Source organism: Balaenoptera borealis, assembly GCF_965194805.1.
Source record: "Balaenoptera borealis genome assembly, chromosome: 7".
Lineage (NCBI taxonomy): Eukaryota > Metazoa > Chordata > Mammalia > Artiodactyla > Balaenopteridae > Balaenoptera > Balaenoptera borealis.
Genome location: NC_138864.1, coordinates 97191334 through 97211111, shown reverse-complemented (window position 1 = coordinate 97211111; position 19778 = coordinate 97191334). Strand labels below are relative to the sequence as shown.

General features: G+C 42.6%; 1 protein-coding gene across 9 annotated transcripts in view; it reads right to left on the bottom strand.

The window, feature by feature from the left end:
- Positions 1-19778, bottom strand: part of ST7 (suppression of tumorigenicity 7) — a 263909-nt gene that overhangs the window by 9396 nt on the left and 234735 nt on the right. For all 9 annotated transcript variants that reach the window (XM_082400068.1, XM_082400069.1, XM_082400073.1 and 6 more), the window contains 2 exons: positions 11033-11183; positions 1191-1283 (listed from right to left, as the gene is read on the bottom strand). In XM_082400068.1, coding sequence (XP_082256194.1) covers positions 1191-1283; positions 11033-11183 — 244 coding nt within the window. The remainder of the gene's footprint in view (positions 1-1190; positions 1284-11032; positions 11184-19778) is intronic.

Below are 19778 nucleotides of genomic sequence, written 5' to 3'. Positions count from 1 at the left end.
GTGAGGCACCCGACCCTTTTCCACAATAAACTCAGATGGTGAGGAACCACAGCCCGCTGAGGTCTCCCAGCTCCCGAGGTAACACGTCTCCCAGTGGGTCTGTCCTGCAAAGCAATGAGAGAGCTGCCTCCTGCTCTTTCAACCTGAGACGGCAGCCTTGTTTTGCACCCACTACGCTGGAGATTTACGACCAGCTCAAAACCATGGGCATTAGACAATCTGCCAGCACCCAGGGCTCCACAGTTATCCTGGCCCTCCTGGCAAAGCATTTAAATACGTTCCAGCTATGAGATGTGACGTAGCTGGGGCTGGTGCAGGGTGGATGTGGCAGAAGAGAGGACGGGGAAGAGAGAGCAGCCAAGATTTGGAGCGTATTATCTGAGGGACGGAAGTACGTCCTAAGTCAGGGCCACATGAACAGCCTGGACACGCTCTTCATACACAGCATAATTTGATAATCACTATTTAGCCGGAATTGTCAAAACAATGTTGCATTACAGTAAACCAAATCATACTTTCCACGTGCGGTATGGGCCCTCCGACTGCTGGCTTTTAAGGCCCTCGAGGGCAGGATTTGCCCGCCGCCTGCTGTATACAGTGTTGAGGCCGCACGTGTGCCCTGCACACGTTACACCAGCTCACTGCGTGCCATCCGTGAGATGCTCACGGGAAATCCCGCTGGCCAAGAGCACCGCATCACCGCAGAGGGCAGGCTCACCCTGCCCACGACTCCGCCTCTGGCCACAATGCCAGCGTCCCGGTGCCACCCTCCCACCCGTGGCTCAGCTGCAGCTCCCTCTGAAGCCGGTGCTTCCCCTCTAGACTCCGGTCTGTGCAGACTGCCTCTGACCAGAGGGAGAGCCCAGGCCGAGCCCAGCAAGGGGCATCTGCCCCAAACTAGGGGTCTCTGGGCTCAGACCAACCAGTACATGATGGCTCTTCATCTACATTTCAGTCCTGGGGGGGTCTTTCCCTTTGATGAATCTGGAGAGACGTGGAGGAGCAGGAAGCCAAACCTACACACATAACTCACTTTAATGCTTATGCTATCACATGAGGACGGGGTTTGGGAGAAGAGTAATAAAAGACAAGGAACATCATAAACATTTATCATTTCCACCTCTTCCCATCCCAGTCTTTGGCACACCACCCTCACCAGCCAAAGAGAGGAATATGGAGGGGAAACTCACATGGAAGCAGCTCACGATCTGCTGTTTCTGTACAGATGGGGTAAGGATAAAATAGATGCCCCTTTTCCAAGGGATAAGGGATCATCCGAAAAGCTGCAAAGGAGAGACAATACGTTAGAGGTACAATATTTGTCTCATAACTTCTCAACCTCAAAAAGAGACTTTTGAGCATTTTTATAATGGTGAACACTTCTACAAATAGCTCCCAGAAAGGAGGCAAGACTTACCCAAACTCTGAGTCATGTGCCAGATAAGCTGTCAGAGATGCATTATGATGTATGCCTCACACATTAACCTCACACTATATATTCTGCGCGAACCTCACAAAACTGGGTGGGGAATGGGGGTGCAGAGGAGTAGGGAAAGCCATCAATTCCAATGCCCGGGGTTTCCTCATCTACAAAATATTATGAAAACGTCATAAGCACTAATTCAATATAGCTCACCTGATGGTAATAACGCAAACCTGTACTGAAATGCTTCCCCAAGAAGCAAACGTGGACTGACTTGTTGGATCGTGTCACAGATGCACAAATATGAAAGGCATTCTAGCATGTCTATTTTAAAAATATGTCTAGGTGGATTAGAATTCCAACCAAGATGGATGAAAACAAGAACCTAAAAATGCATGACTTGGGAGGTATTTCTAAACTTTATGAAACTTTTAAATCTTCAACATCATGTGGGGAAAAAATGGATCTGGAGAGGTTGATTATCTGTATTTTGATGATATCAGGCTGCGTAAGTTCTGGTTTTGTGGCATCAGATAACATTAGGTCTCACACTGAATTATGACTTTCCAATCAATCCATCTCTTCCCGTTATCACGTGTGTTACTCTCCCTGTTACGAGGTCATCAGCACGTTAGTCTCACTGTTTCTGTGAACAGTATTTGAGGTAATTTTTCTTCAACAGATGTCCGGTAACTACAGCATGCTGTAGCTATAAAATATAAAAACTAAACCCTACACTGGGAATGTCAGATTACAGTCCTTGCCTTCATGTGTGTCAGAAAGGGATGGTGGCAACACAGCAGGCTTTTCAGTCTTAAATGCTACATTTCAAGGACTCCTAGCTACATCCTCAGCTGTGTAATTACCTGAGCCTTCTCAAAATGCTGTCAATGTACATATTTATCTTTTGCATACTTATTTCAAACAGAAATCAGAAACAAAGAATGTTCTCCCTCACAAGAAATGACAAGGTTCCATTGTAACCAGCATCAGTGCACATATGGTATTTATTCTGGTGTCTGAATATTATTTAAAAGTAAAAACATTATGTATGTGATTCCAGCATTTGGAATGCAGTCAATCTACACCACAGTGGTATCACTCTGAGGTTACAGCACATTGCCACGGAGAATATAAATCACTATAAACGTGGGATTAGAGCAGAGCCAGTTTGCTGGCAGTTGGCTGAGGTAAAAATGTTATCAATTTTCCTCTCATAACAGAAACCTCTTAAACAGAGATTAAAACATTAAAAACACCCCAGACTTTAACTCTTCTTAAAATGAAAGGCTCACCCTAGTTCAATCAGACCTTTTCTTTCATGCAAACCAAGATGACTTTTGCCCATTACAACGAGCAAGAGAGGAGTTCCCTGTACAGGTTGTTAACACACAAAGATTACTCAAAGGCACCAGCAGCTCTCTCAGTAGAATTAGGCTTGCAAGAGAAGGGAAAAAATTACAAAACCAAAAAAATCCATTTAGTGCCTTTATAGGATACACTAAACTCTCTACTGGGAAGCAGTGCGTTTAAATTTAAACTGCAATATGGCAGGATTTTAATACTATTTCCCATGAATGATGGCTGCTATGAAAGCATCCCAAAAATGTAGAAAAACCTACGTGGAAGTATTTTTTTTTTTGAAATCCAGATTCTCCATGTGCACTAGGGCTGCTGTAATTAAGAATCTGTTCAGGTTCATATGATATAAATAAACCCTCCGTTTTCAAAGTGGCTATAAATTTGAATGCTAAATTTTGTTCAAAACTGAAGTCAGTTTGCACTTCGGGGAGCAATTTTTTAAATGAAATATAGGAGTGCAAGATCTTGAGAGTGTTCAACCATAGACATCAAATGGTTGCTTGGTGTCTCTTCAGTCAGATGCCAAATATTTTTTACTCCAGTATTTGGCATGCATACAAATTTTGTGCATCAAGTTAGTCTTTTCCTTCTTCTAATCAGTTCTGGTGTTTTTGGAGAGGGTGAAGGCACTGATTATATACGACTCAAAAAAGAATACACACACAAACACACACACACTTTTTGTACTGTCCTCTGCCCCCAACCCCTGGGATTGTAAAGATGCTTATGTGCTCTTAAAATTGCTCATTCTCATGTCAGTTGTCATTTACATCAAGTTCATAAAATAATATTAAGACTTTTGGCTTCACTAAACAAAAGCAAGCACAATTTCTGTTTGCAATTCTATCCTTGGTCCACCCTGCTGTGCGGGGCCCAGCAAAGTGTGCGATAAGTAGTGGAGGTCTGCAAAGAACGGGAGGAGGCACTGCATGAGCCGGGCCAGCTGCACCTCCCACCTCCTGGTCCCTTTCACTGCAAAGACACGTAACTGCTCCACAAGAACCTCGTGGCTTTAGCCGAATGTCCAGAACTTTTGCAAGTGCAAGTAGTAACACACTGATTTAGCAGGGCAAGTAAGAATGGAAAAAAGGTCATTTGAACTATTTTATGAATTTGATCTACTTCATGAGTGACTAAAAACCTCCTGAAAAATCTCCATCCGAAAAAACATACACTTCAGAGGAATTAAAAATGTACATGTATTTGGTTAAAAACGAAACAAAACAAAAAACCTGGACCACTCAGAGTTAATACATGGGACACAAGTGGCATTGTTGCATTTTCCTTTTGTGCCATCCCCTCCCCTACCTTGGTTTCTATTGTGCCTTTGTGGGAGAGGCAAAATGAAACTGGGAACTACTTAATGAACACAGCAGGCTCTCCACAATGTGTGAGGCATTACACTGCTGCCTTCCACCCCTGCCCAGACACGTTTTCTAGGCACCAGGCCTATCAGTGCTGTGCCGATCAGAGACTCGACCAATACTGGAGAAAGAATCAACAGAACCAAAGACTGAACAGAAGGATGGATACATGAACAAATTAATTCCTGATTTCCCCAGTGACTTCTAATGAGCTCTCATCCTGTCCACAATGTAGACAAGGATAGAAGGTGATGTCTGATACTTTGTCTATGTTGCCTTTTCAAAGAGGATCTCAGAGAACAGACCCCTTGCAATAGCAAGAACTGAGTTCGAATCCCAGCTCTACATGGTCAAAATGTTGAGTGCCTTCCTCGTGCAGCAGCGATAGAAAGGTAGCCAAGTACGCACTGTCCCTGCACTGATGGAGCTGACCACCCAGGGTGGGAAACAGATGAGCCAATAATCATGAAAACAAGCGTGAAAGTCCCCCTGTGATACCTAATGGGGGAGTGGTGGAGGTGACAGCTCAGGATGAGTCTAACTTGACCAGGCTGACAACTGTATGACTTTGGGTGGGTCATTAATCTGTGTCCAGTCTCTTCGGCCGTAAAAATGAGAACACCAAGGATCTCGAGAGGCTGTTAAAGGGACTAAGTGTGACAGCGAAGGTCAACACATAGTGCCTGACTGCTCAATGAAAGTCAGTTTTCTCTTTACCGTGCCTTTCCACTAACCCCAAGTTCCTACTTTCTCTAACAGGGCATACTCTAGATTATAAGCAAAAATGCTGCTTGTTTGTGAACAATTAGAAGTGCAAATGATAGAACAGAAAACTTTCATCAAAATACACATTTTTTTTAAAATTAATTTATTTATTTATGGCTGTGTTGGGTCTTCATTTCTGTGCGAGGGCTTTCTCTAATTGTGGCAAGCGGGGGCCACTCTTCATCGCGGTGCGCGGGCCTCTCACTATCGCGGCCTCTCTTGTTGCGGAGCACAGGCTCCAGACACGCAGGCTCAGTAATTGTGGCTCACGGGCCCAGTTGCTCCTCGGCATGTGGGATCTTCCCAGACCAGGGCTCGAACCCGTGTCCCCGGCATTGGCAGGCAGATTCTCAACCACTGCGCCACCAGGGAAGCCCCAAAATACACATTTTATGTTCTCACTTTTGACTGTAATGCAGGCAACTGGCCATAAAGGCTCTTTGTCTTTTGTGAGGCTTTGGGCACAATAAGGAAAATTCAAAAGTCAAAAGCCTGGGTTCTGATCCACATTTTTTCACTATCTACTTATATGGCCTTGGGAAAACCACTTTCCTTTGGTTAGATTACATGATGTTCCATTCCAATTCTGAAGAAAACTTCTAGAGTTTTATAGCAGATTCACTAATTTGTTAGAGACCTGCAACACTCTATAACACTCTGTTCCTGCTTCCATGATAGCACTGCTTGTATCCACACTATATATTATAAATGTGTGTGTATGTATATGTGAGAATACGTGTATACACACACACACACACACACACACACACATTAATGTTTCTCTCAAAGCGTTTCAGAGTCTGACTCATCTTGGTATCCCCAAAAGAATGCCTGGCACAAAGGAGGGACTCAATAAATGTTAACTGAATAAAGGAATGAATAAGTTAATGCACAATAGGGCAGAAACAGAATTTTTCCCTTTAAAAACCCCAGTGGATCCAAATTACGGTCAGCTGCTCAAAACTTAATAACTGAAAGGAGCAAGCTGGTTCTACTGGGCAGTAGGTGGGGAAGCGTTGAATAATATTTGGAGTCCGGCTACTAGTGTTAAGTTGGCTATGGCCAGGGACTTTAGCTGGCCATTGTTTTCTCCTAAATTATAAAATTTAGCCTTAGATCTATGGGGTGAGGGGTGGAAGAATTTCTCTTTAGCAGTCCCAAAGGTGCCAGGCTTTTGGAGGAAAGGTTTGGTTAGAGGAAATGCCCTAAGGACCACATCTTACAGCAAGAAACATTTACCATCAGGTTCAAAGAGAATAAATTAGAATCAGAATCTCATCCTTTGCTTCAACAATGGACCATTTTCTCCTCTCAAAGGAAATACTTTGCCTAGTCCCCCTAAAAAACACCACCTTCAAATCTTATACATTATTTAGTGAATTCTTTGGGAAAAAAATCTCCAAAAAGAAAATAAAGAGTCTTACTTGATCAAGTGGAAAAAATGGAAACAAAGAAAAGCTAAGTGATTTACCCCATGGCATTCTAGCCTTCTGATATATAGGACCTGAAAATTAAATCTTAAAGTTCATAGTTGTGGTCAGCAGACTATTCTGCTTTATAAAATAAGTACAGCCAAAACAGAGCCCTGAAAAGATCAAGGTAGAAGGGAGATAAGGCCACATCAGTATTTAATACAGGTAAAATAGAAGATGTGCCCTTTAAAATAGGGCCCCATAAGGCGCAATACCATTGTAAATAAGACACAATTCAAACGAGATCCCTCATTCATATATGTTTTACACATTCAACACATAATTGCAGTCGTGTGTGTGCACGTGTGTGAGCGTAACCAGAACCTACAGTGTTTAAAATAAATATAATTCAGATAATGTGGCAGCTGTGTAATGAACTAAGAAACATGTTTTTAAATCTTATAAATTAAAACTTTCCCCATTTCTTCATTATCTTGACTTTGAGGAACATATTGTGTAATTTCAGGGGCTGGGACAGTGATGAATCAAATATTTTACAAACCTTTGAAATGCTGATGTATTTGTGGTTGAGGACTCCGTTTTTGTGTGTGTTTTTTTTTTTTTAAACCACCATATGTTTCAAACCCAAACAATCTCTGCCATGCATCAGCTGGACTTTGGGGTTTTAACAAAAATGTGAGTTATTTCAGCCTGATTGGTAGGAAACTCACTTAATTCCACAAGATGACTAATGCTCCAACATAATAAACTCATTAAAAAGCAAAGAAAAATATACCTCATCCCTACCCCTAACTAACACTTTTGACATAAGTCAGGCTTTTAAAATTTTTTCTAAAAGATAAACTGACTTTTTAAAAGAATACTCACTTTTAACATGGAACCTGGTGAAATGAGGCACTGTTACCTTCCTCCCTGAATCATCTTTCTAATGAAAAGGGGAAACTGGAAGGGAGTTGGGGAATGGCCTTAAATTTCAGAATGAAGAAAAAAATGATTTAAAGGCGAAAACCTAGACCCTGAGGCTGGAGATGTCAAAATGCGGCACCCAGTGGTGAACTGGAGGAAGTGCAGCCTCCTGCGCTCAGGCACGGGCCGTGTAGGGGAGCCCCACTGACCTCAGAGAGGGAGAGGGAGCGGTTCCGGTACTGTAGCCGCCCTGAGGGCAACTGCCCTGAAGCCCACTAATCTGGGATGGGGTGATGGCATTCAGTATCTTCAGCGCTTCACAGTTTTCAAAAAATGGGTAAGTTAATACCAGTTAATAGGTAGCTAAGTCAGAATTCTAATCCAAGTCCTTTTGATTTAAAATCCAGAGCCCTGATGCCTCCATTTAACTTAGAATGGACACAGACCTAGAAGGTTTGTCAACCAATTACACACAATTATCTAAAGTTGGAGTGGTAATTCTTTCTTCTAAATTGCAAGACAGATTTATAGCTTTGTTTTTGAAAAAAGACCAAAACTGTTTGTAATGAAAGATTATTTTTCTAAATACATGCATATACATATATACACACACACATATATACACATGCATATTTATGCTTGCAGAAAATATATATGCTTGTTGTAGAAAGTTTGAAAAATACAAATAGGAAAAAAAAATCACTTAAAATCTACTTAAAGATGTATTTATTTCCAGTGTCTTACACCTTTGTTTATATATAGAATGCATTTTTTTATAGAATTGGGCTCATTCTATAGTTAAAATGTTTATGTCAATATTTAACAACAAAAATATAATTTTATATAGAATGATTAACTTTCATAACACTAGAAAGGGCATAGGTATACCCCAGTCTGTAAGCAGTGGTGTAAATTGAGGGCTTCTAAACAAATGTTTCAGAGATGGCTGATCCTCTTAACCTTAATCTATTCAGGAAAGGCCTAAATAGCTGGTATTATAGAAAAGAGCAGTGAAGAAAAAGTGAACCTGGCTCTACCAACAGTGCTGGCAGGACGTTCAACAAGTTACTCACCTCAATGAACCTGTGCCTCTCTTGATCAACTAAGATGGCCACCTCTGTCCTGCCTAACTCAGAAATTTATCAGTAGTCCATGAAATGATGGAAATACAAACCCTCTGTGAATTACACTGTTACACAAACACTCTTCAAGGTTCTTGGGATCCTCCAAGGTAATTAGCACCTGGTAAGCACTCTCATGGTTCTCTTTTCTTTCTAAAACTGAATGGTATGGCTCTCTTTATGAAAACTGAACAGCAGCATAACTTCCTGGTTCTTAATTATCTATAAGGATCAGATACTGAATTTGTCTTTCCTATAGGCCCCTGACTACCTTGCCACACTGTTTTATGTCTAAAAACTCACCCCTACCTACTAGAGAACGGACTTGAGGATACGGGGAGGGGGAAGGGTAAGCTGGGACAAAGTGAGAGAGTGGCATGGACATATATACGCTACCAAATGTAAAATAGATAGCTAGTGGGAAGCAGCCACATAGCACAGGGAGATCAGCTCGGTGCTTTGTGACCACCTAGAGGGGTGGGATAGGGAGGGTGGGAGGGAGGGAGATGCAAGAGGGAAGAGATGGGACATATGTATACGTATAGCTGATTCACTTTGTTATAAAGCAGAAACGACACACCACTGTAAAGCAATTATACTCTAATAAAGATGTTAAACAAAGAAACAAAAAAACCAAAACAAAAAACTCACCCCTTCTTTTTATTCTAATAAAGTGTTCCACCCGTCTAATTTGAGGTAATTACATCCCCCCAGAGGTACTACACTGCTTGATGTGGGGTTCACTATGTGACTTCACATTTCTCACGATCTCACTGTCCTTCCCAGTTGCTCCAGAGCATCTCCCTATTGTTATATGATTATATGGGTAACTAATTTCCAAACAGAATTTCCTCATGGTTTTTTTTTTTAATAGTTATGCCATTCCTAACACTGTGTCTTCATCACTTCTGCCCACCCGCTTTTGACCTTTTCTATAGGACTGGTAACTTTCTTATCAATTAGATCCAATCAATAAGCTTCTATTACTATGTTTCCAAGGTACCGCGATCTATAAATACATTCTTACTTGGTTAAGTCGGTTTGTCCATTTAATTTTACCACGACTAACACTAGGTGAGGCCTCTTATGTTCAATCTTGCTGGGCTTTTTCTGTCCCTTTCTCACGTTTAAATAAAAATTCCTTTTGTCTCATCTGGATAGAACACTTTAAATGCAACAAGAAGCCCAAGCCAGAGGGGACTGCATACATGTCCACACACACCCTGAGCAGAGTGTGCTGCCTTAACATATCCAAATAGCAGGGCCAGGACACCGGGAGTATGTTACCACACTTACAGAGCAGGGGTAGAAACATCGGTCAAGTCGATGGCCCTCAAGTTATAAATAGTAAATGATTTAACTTCACCCGCTATCAATTCTCTAAAGAAATATTTTCAAAACAACTACACAAAAAACTTTCAATCAACCTGAGTCTCTGTCAAGTTACTTTTACTCCATCTCATTTGGCTGCCCCCCTCCCTTCCTGCACCAGTTTAGATTCCTGCTGGGTTAGGGAAGGGCAGGAAAAGGGAAGAGCAGAAGATTAGCAAAATGAAAATGGAAGGAGCAAAGATAAACAGTGAAAGGGATTAAAAAGACATTCATCCGTGAGGCTGATCAGAGTAGGAGTGAACTAAGGAAAAATTATCAGAAGACTCTAATATTTCTTTTCCCCATGAGAGAGGGGAAAAAAAACCCCATGCTACATGTTGTGTTTGTTTTGCTTAAATTAATGATAACAGAGTGTTAATATCTATGTGGTCCAATAATCCACAATCTTGAGCCTTTTTCCTTAATTTTCATTCTCCCCAACAGCCCCACCGCTTAGCATTTGTTCACAGTGTCCTTGCTTATAATACTGTCCCAGTTCTTCAAGGCCTGGTTCAAATCTCATATGACCCATAAGGTTAACCATGACTGCTCCCCCCCACAGGCCTCTCCTTTCTGAAAAGTCACTGGGCAGCTGCTCCATGCTGCTGATTACTCCTCCCAACTGGAGGAAATGCTTCTCCAGGGCAGGGAGCACATCTCACCCACCATTAGAGCCACTTCTCCTTACACGGAATGACGGTGCCCAGCTCGTGCTCAGATCAGTTTATCCCCACATCCCTCTAACAGGCATTTATCCCTTAACGCACAATGCTACACCTGCCACCGTACTGGAGGCCAGCGGCCACTGCTCTTGTTCTGAAGCATAACCGCTGCTCGTTTGTGTTTGGCTAACCCAGCTCTCCTGGAGGATGACTGTGGCTCTTCAGCCAACCCTCCCAGAAAGGCCATCCAGAAGCGGTCATCAGAGCCCAGCACGAGGCCTGACCCCACGCCAAAGGTTCCCATGGTGCCGAGGGGCTGTCCAGGTCTCCAAAGAGGGTTTTCCAGCTGTAAAATGCTCCTCTGCCAGGACAGCCCAGACTCACCCCATCCACTGTATAAACTTGCCTTTTTGAGCTGCAGAGATGGGATCACCACAGTAACACCTGCCACCACTGGGAAACTAGAGAGCCTGAGTAATTAACCATCTCTGGGTGATGGAATATTACAGAGAAGGAGAGCTATAGATATGCAAATCTTCATCATTCATCGTGAACACTCAGGGTAAAAACAGTTTTAGCATCTTTTCATGCTTTAAAAACATTTGAAAGAAAGAAAATTACTTACTGCCTTCCCACGTACAATGCAGAAGATTCAAAGCCCCTTCTACCCTCTTCCAGTGTGCCAGATGAAAGAACGCATATGCTATTGCTTCACTGTCCCCTCTCTTCAGGATATGTTCTGGGGGCAGGATTAAGCTTTTCATTTCTAGTAGGTACTGAAATAAAAAAAGGCAGGAGACAGATGTGTTAATACACAGTAATTTGGAATTCAATATTGAAAATGGAGAGGTTGATTTCCCTAAAGCCGCCGCTTGTAAGCATTTAATCAAACCTGCAACCTCATTACTACATTTGAAGGCAATTACTGAAACATCCAGCAATCCAAAGTTTGCTGACAGATAATTAGCCTTGTACTAGTTTTCTACAGTGAAGATCAGAGGCTTTCAGGCTAAGATATTCTAATCAAAGAAATATATATATATACATATACAGACTCAAACAGCAAAAAGGAAAATTTAGAAGACACAATAATTTGGTATAATTTTGTAACCAGAATGAAAATACATAAAACAAACACATGAAGGTTAAGAAGTCATATGACTGAACCAACCACACTGGAGAGACTTGAGGATGACCAGCGCTGCCCATTAGTTTCTCCTCACAGATCTATCAAGGAGAAGGCTCTAGTCCTGCGGAAAGGGTCACCCATAGCTGCTCAGGTGCTGGAGGAGGAAGGGTGGCAGCCTGGGCACAGGAAGACCCAAGGGAGGGGAGCAGTACAGACCCCAAACCACATTGTTCTTTCGGCTCCTTTCCGAAACACTTCAGGGGTCTCAGGAGCGCAGGGCAAGAATGGATATTCTTTCTGGGGGCTCACAGAAGACTAAGTTTCCGTTTGTATTCTTTTGTGTTTACTATAGAATAGAAAGGGAAGCAGATTCAGGCCGGTATTTTATATTTGCAGATGCTCACTTGTCTTTGCCAGCTGGTGTTCCCCGTGCCCCACTCCTCACCAACTCCCCTCCGGATTCGTCCCCAACACACACACACACACACACACACACACACACACACACACACACACACACCACCAACCACCGTCACAACAACCCAGTCATCTCCTATAAAATGGAGATTAGCAGACCACAGAGGTATGTGTTTCATGAAAACAGCACAAATACAGAGAAAGGAGGTGCTATGAGAAGAGATGTCCAACAATTTTAATGTCAGAAACAACTGTGGATTCATCTGTCGGAGGAAATTTATGAAAGAGGGTGAAGAGTGGAAGAATCCGGATCCACAGAATGGAGGTTACAAGACACCCATCAATGTTTCGCTCTCATCTCGCTGTGGGTTCACACACTGGGCACGTGGGGCGCAGCAGCCTTTAAGCTTCCTCTCCTGTTGGCGTGCTTGGCGTCGAGGCGCACCGCCCAGCAGGAGCCGGGTGGACACATTCTGGCCTCTTGGTTCAGCAAATGAAACTTTCCTTGCGCTGGGTCTGGTATCTGAAGAAAGCTCCAAGCCTTAGGCCTCAAAGCAGGAAGAGCGGGAAGCGAGAGCCCACCCTGAGAGCAGCGGAGAGCAGCCCTCACACTTGCGGAGCGGGTGGGCTTGAAGGCCCTCCTCGACAGGAAGACGTCTTCCCAGGCTGGTCCATGAAAGGTGTTCATTATTTTGATGCGAGGTCCTCAAGCATGAGTTCATGCGCTTTTTTGAATTCTACATGTTACTGCCTTCTTCCTTCATCTTGTTTTAAAACAGTGAACGACAAAAATCTTTTGGGAAAAATAACGATTTTGAATTACCTAGTAATCCAACTAGCACTGTATCTATTGATATAATAAATATATAAATATAAAGGAGAATTTTATGTTCAGAGATATATCGTCTCGTGATTTTACCTTAATAGAAGCCATTATGTCATAGGCTGCTACTGCCCATGATGATTTTAGAAGGCCCCAAGAGTCATAACTTGTAAAATGCTATGAACTCTATTAATTTTTTAAAATAATCATCAGGAGAACAAAGGAAATGGAAAATTTCTTGCTTAATGAGTGCCCTAGAATAAGATTTTGACTTCTGAGTTTCTAATAATTATTTATAGACTACCAAATAGTCAACTTTTTTTTTATACATCTTTATTGGAGTATAATTGCTTTACAATGTTGTGTTAGTTTCTGCTATACAACAAAGTGAATCAGCTATATGTATACATATATCCCCATATCCCCGCCCTCTTGCGGCTCCCTCCCACCCTCCCTATCCCACCCCTCTAAGTCATCACAAAGCACCGAGCTGATCTCCCTGTGCTATGGGGCTGCTTCCCACTAGCCATCCATTTTACATTTGGTAGTGTATATATGTCAATGCCACTCTCTCCCTTCGTCCTAGCTTCCCCTTCCCCCCGCTGTGTCCTCAAGTCCGTTCTCTTCACCTGTGTCTTCATTCCTGCCCTGCCACTAGGTTCATCAGTACCGTTTTTCTTAGATTCCATATATGTGCATTAGCATACAGTATTTGTTTTTCTCTTTCTGACTTACTTCACTCTGTATGACAGACTCTAGGTCCATCCACCTCATTACAAATAACTCAGTTTCGCTCCTTTTTATGGCTGAGTACTATTCCATTGTATATATGTGCCACATCTTCTTTATCCATTCATCTGTCGATGGACACTTAGGTTGCTTCCATGTCCTGGCTATTGTAAATAGAGCTGCAGCGAACACTGTGGTACATGACTCTTTTTGAATTATGGTTTTCTCAGGGTTTATGCCCCATAGTGGGATTGCTGGGTCTTATGGTAGTTCTATTTTTAGCTATTTAAGGAACTTCCATACTGTTCTCCATAGTGGCTGTATCAATTTACATTCCCACCAACGGCGCGGGAGGGTTCCCTTTTCTTCACGCCCTCAAAAATATGGAACGGTCCACGAATTTGCATTTCATCCTTGTGCAGGGCCCATGCTAATCTTCTCTGTATCATTCCAATTTTAGTATATGTGCTGCCGAAGCGAGCACACCATTCCTTTTCATTTCTATGATTAGGAAAGGCTTTCAAAGTCACATCTGTGAGAGAACTCTTCTCTTGGGCTAAGGAACCTTCAGGAATAGGAGCACCTGAGAAGAAGTAGGCCTGGCAGCCACCCACATGTGGGTAGAAGTCTAAACAAACTAGGAAGGGGCGTGGCAGAGGGAACTTGGGGAAAGAGGGAGGATTTTTAGAAAATTATCTACAAAGGGATATGTTAGATCTGTGTTGTCCAATATGGTAGCCTCTATTTAATGTGTGTCTATTTAAATTTAAATCAATTAAAATCAAATAAAATTAAAAATTCAGTTCCTCAGTCCCACTAGTCATATTTCAAGTCCTCGAGTGCTATATGGAGTTAATGACTACCCTACTGGACAATGTAGAGACATTTCCGTGATCACAGAAAGTCCTAGTGGACAGCACTGCTTCAGACAATGGAAGTTTCTAATCCTGAAGTAACGGAAACAATTTTTAACATGAAAAAATTTCACAGATGCCCATGATAGAAACTGTAAGTGTGGAATCTATTGATCAAAAATACACAGTATGGCAAATAGTTACAATAAATAGTAATGATACAAGAATTCATTTAAAACTACTGTTGGCCACCAGGGCATCTACATAACATTTGGAAAGCAATAGTGCACGTGTGTGTGAGACAGATGGTTTACTCAGCCTGCAGACTGAACGTGGTGCATATGGCTTCAAGGACGTCGTCCATAGCCACCCAATGTGAGCCGTGAGGTAATGCTCTCTTTCTCCCCTAAGCTCCCTCTGATCTTTGTATATGTGCACTTTTCACAAACCACCTTAGATTAGTTATCCGTGTGTCCTTCTCCTCAGCTCAATTATAAGTCCTCAAGAACATGAATCTCATTTCCCAAGAAGTCTCTCAAAATGAGCATCCCTGGCCTCAACAGCCTCGTGAGACTAACTAGAGCAACTTACCAAGGAAACTCAGCTGCCTTCTCATCGCATCTACTTTATGGCAGAAATAGGTTATGTCTATAAAGGAGATTTATACTGCAGCATAGTTCCAAACAAAATGTTGGCTCTAACCAAATAATGAAGGCTAATAACAACAATGTGTTATGTTTCTGGCCAGGCTTAAAATGGCTGGCAAGATCGGTTCTCAACATGTGCAACATTTAAATTAGAAAGGCATGGAGCAACATTTCACATCTTACTTGTTGAGAGAAAAATAAATGGAAGAGGGCAGATCCCTATCCACAAGTATGCAGAAATCAATTAGAATAACTGTAGCTTGCAAATCAGAGAACACTCCCTGCCCGGCTGCAATAGTTACTTGGCTTCTATTAGCTAAGCCAGCATCCTGCGCTATCTTGCTTGCCATCCTGCCTCTAACTTCCTTCCCAGATTCTCAAATCACATTGATCTTGAAGCAAGGCTTCTAAAGGTTTCGGAAGGAACTTTTCAAAATCTATTTGTGTCAGAATCTAGTTCCTATGCCCAAGATAGGAACATACAACGTTAGAACAGGCAAAGAGGAGCTGAGTAGTGCCTACTGGAGCAGAGGCCGTCTCTCCTGTCAGGAGAGATGTGCCCTGTCACAGACTACCACACGTGACTGCTCAGGTCTCTTTTGTTAAGTTCTTAAAAGTCTATAATAATTAGAGTGAACATGATCCCATGATTACCCTTCACACAGATACTAATGCCAAAAAATCCATACCCCCTTTTAGGATTTCAATACCGACAACAGCAGATGTCATATGAAAATCACTGGCAAAAATACAGGAATAAACAAAACGAGAAAGAACAGATTAATTAAACAACAGTACATTTAGATGATGGCTATCAAATTGCTCCCCAAAGTCAGGTAGTAGAAGAATATTTACTAGCAGGAGGAAATGTTCATGACATACCATGGAGGAAAAGACCAAGTGTATCATACAGATTATGATTTTGGTAATACAAATGTACCTGTAGGCATTAAAAGCATTGGAAGGTCACAGATTGAATGTTAATGGTGGCAAAATATTTGATTTTATGGAAGATTAATTTCTTTTGTGCTTTTTCTATGCTTTCCAAGTTTTCTATACTAAGCATTTTAATATTTTTTCTGTCTCTATATATATGTGCATGTGTGTGTGTGTGTGTGTGTGTGTGTATATATATATATATATATATATATAATACAAAACTATTTTCTAGACTTGCATCAAGAACATAAACAGCAAACCACACAAACAAACAAGATAACCAGAGAGAGCAATTTTTCGTATGTGTACAGTGCTTTGGTGCAACTGGCTCTGAAAGAGGCTGTGAGCCCAGAAAAAATGTTTTTAAAACATCAGTAAAGGGTTCAGAGAACACAGCTAGTGCTACTTGGAAGACATGCTACATATTCTGAGTTTCAATGCTGTCCACACCCTGGACTCAGTAAGATGCACGCTGGAATAGGACAAAAATGACGCAGGAACCTCGGCTCGCTCAGGCCACGCTGCGATGAAGTCTGAGGTGCGCAGTTCCCCGGCCCCGGCCCCCTCCCCTCATCTGCCCTCTGCCCCTTTGCATCACTGTTTGAATCCTTTTTCTACTATTCCGCTAAGAGACCTTGGACAAGTTCTTTAATTTGTTTCAATCTCAGGTTGTCCACCTGTTAAAACAGAATAATAAAAATATCCATCTTGCTGTTTTAACTTTTGAATATTACATAGGATAATATTTGTAAAGCATTCACACAGTTCCTGGCACATAAGTATTCACTAAATAGTAGCTATTTTTGTTAACAAACAAACAAGAAAATGAAGTATTTAAATTACCGTGGAGGTTATATTTCTTGTGTATGTGTGTCCCACAGATGATTGAGTCTGTTTCTAGGTAAAATACTTCAGCAATTTTATAGTAGTAGCAGTTCGGCTGAAGAGAACTGGCTGCCAGGGGTCACCAACTGACCAGTATGGAGACAAACACAAAGCAAAGCTGAAATGCCAAATTCAACCTGGTGATCTGTAGTACCACTCAGGGGTCCTCTTCTCAAGGTAACTGCTTCTTGCTGGTTCACTTATCTATTCATCAGTTACTTTGCTTCATTCAAAAAATATGGGTGTGTTCACAGTATATCCCAAAGAAAGATATGGGAGTGCCGTAGTGTCCCCCAAGGGCACAGATACAGCAGTGGCCACAGTGCCCCCTAACGATCATCTGTGGGAGCACCCACAGTCTACCCCACGGGCACAGATATGGCGCATCCACAATTCACCTCAAGGGCATGGACATGATCAGGTCAGGTCACTACCTTGCTAATCCCTAATCTTTGTAGGAGTGTGTGTGTGCGCACGCACACGTGTACAAAGAAACGATAAAATTCAACATGATGACTGCCTTAGTAAGAGGTCTATACTTAGTATTCAGGAAGCAAATGGGGAGCATTGTCTCTGGGACAGCTTCACAGAAAAAGGAAAATATGAGTCAGTCTCACTAAATAAACAAAGGTTTACCTGTAAAGATGAGGGGAGGCAGAAGCCACTGCAAGGCTGGGTACCAAAGCATCAGAGGACACACTGGGCTTGCAATCTTGAGGTGCTTGAGTACTAACATGACAGGAATTGCCAACACTGATGAAGCACTAACGTGCGTCAAGCTTCTTATCTCAGGAACTCCTTACAACTCTGTGAGGGAGCTGATAGTATTATCCCTATTTTACGGATGGAAAAATGGACGCTTTGGGAAGTTAAATAGCTCATCCTGGGTTGCACAAGTTGTATGTGATGGAACCTGCGCCGGAACTCAGGTGTTATGCTACTCTCCGAGGGAGTGAAGCAGGAAAAGTGGTTGTAAAAGGCCTTGCATGATATGCTCCAGAGTGTGACCTTCACCCTGAGTTATTCCGTGGTTTTCAAACTTTGAGACACCGAAAAATTTGTTCAAAGGAAAAAAAAGAAATATCAAACAGAATGTGCAAGTGACGTAAAACAAAACTGTGGGGATCTTGGGGGAGGGACCCACAAGAAGACTGAAGACCCTTATGGCTCCTAGGGAGACAGTTTGAAAACCTCTGCAGTAGGCAACTGAGAAGTCAGTTGGTACAGTTTGTGGTTCTGAAAGAAATGGGCAAGTCACGTGTAGGAGCACCCGACAGGGAAGAGATTAAAGTTAGCAAAGTCAAAAAGTTCCTGTCATGGTCTGAGTGAGGGGTGATGAAACCGAGGAGGGGGACTTCCCCTGGACATGGTGCCTGGCTGAATCTGAGGGCAAGAGAAGGAATCAAAGGTCACTGTGACATTTCTAGTTTAGGAAACTAGAATAATGTGAGATCATTAGCTAAGATGAAGACACCAGAGGAGGAAAAGGCTTAGCAGTGGGAAGGTAACAGAAACAGCTGTCGTGCCTGCCAAACTTCTCTGCCTGCAGTGAGGAGTGAAGGTGTGCAGGTCTGGAGCCTGGGAGAGCAGCTGGAGACAGGGGTCTGGGTGTGCAGGGAGAGGCTGAGGCAGTGGGAGCACATGAGGTCTCCCGGAAGGGCTGCAAGCAGGAAAGGAGAACCAACCTGAGGGTGAGCAGGGAGGAAGCGCTGCAAGCAAAGAGTGCTCAGAAAGGCGGGAGTGGCACAGGAGAAGGTGGCGAGGAGCCTAGATGACCTCAGACAGAAAAAGTGGTCAGTGGGACCAAATGCCCAGGAGACATGAGAGAGGATGAGCTGGGGAGGCCGTGGCGGGAGTGACCTTGGTGGGAGCAGCTACAGTGGTTTTCATTAAAGAAGGAGATCTCTTAGAAACTTTCTATTCCTGACATACATTGCTAAAAACTGGTTTCTGCTCATTTTTCTCTGGGTCATATTTCCACAATACATTCTCCTTACTCTAATGCAAAAAAGCTTTGGAACAAAACATGACTCAATTCAAAAAAACTTATATTGAAATAATATTTCTGAAATATACCATTGATATACAATATCACAGACAATCTGCCAGGGTATTCTGAGTTTCTGCTTCCACGCTTCAAGCATTTTTAAATGTTAAAACCCACTACACATTTTGTTTCCTAAATTGGATTAAAAAGCAATTTTATACTCTGTCAATCAGCTTTACCAAGATATAAAGGGAGGCCTGCATTAGCGTTTGCAAGAAATAGAATTTCCATCATGATAACAAGGTCCTGTGGATACTCCATTGGCATATACATTTACCAGGATGTTTTCCCCCATGAGCCTTTCGAAATCCCCGTGAAATTTTAGATTAACATGATATGAGCTTTTTTAAAAAAAAAAAAATGCAAATTTTTAATGGGAATGCATTTCTGTCATAACATTCTTCATTCTTTGCTCTCCATTTTTCTCACGAATTTCTTTCCATACTCCGATATAACTTAAAAACTAGATCTTCACCTCAATATTCTGTCAAGCCTAGGCTGCTGTGTTGGTAAATAAGCTTTAGGAGCATGGTGAGCTCCCTTCCGCCAGCACCCTTAGGGTGCCAACTGCACCCCCTGCCGGTCCCTGGGTGGGCCCAGTAAGACGAGCCCGAGGTTTAATAGTGCCGGGATTTTAGGCAAGATGAAGAAGCAAGCTTTCCCCCATCGGTGCTGGTGATTTTCCTCCCTCGATAGCTCCACCCACAACACCCAAGTATCCCAAGCAGCTGGGGCCCAGCATGGGTGTAGGGCCTCCTGTTCTATGCGTGGGACCTCGCAAGCTGGGGGTTTTCCTGGGGTGGTGGTGAGGGCTCACAGGCTTCTGCTATTTTTTAAACTGTATGCCGAGGTGCCTTGGGGTTGCAGGGCTACCAGACTTTTCATTCCAGTTTCATCACAG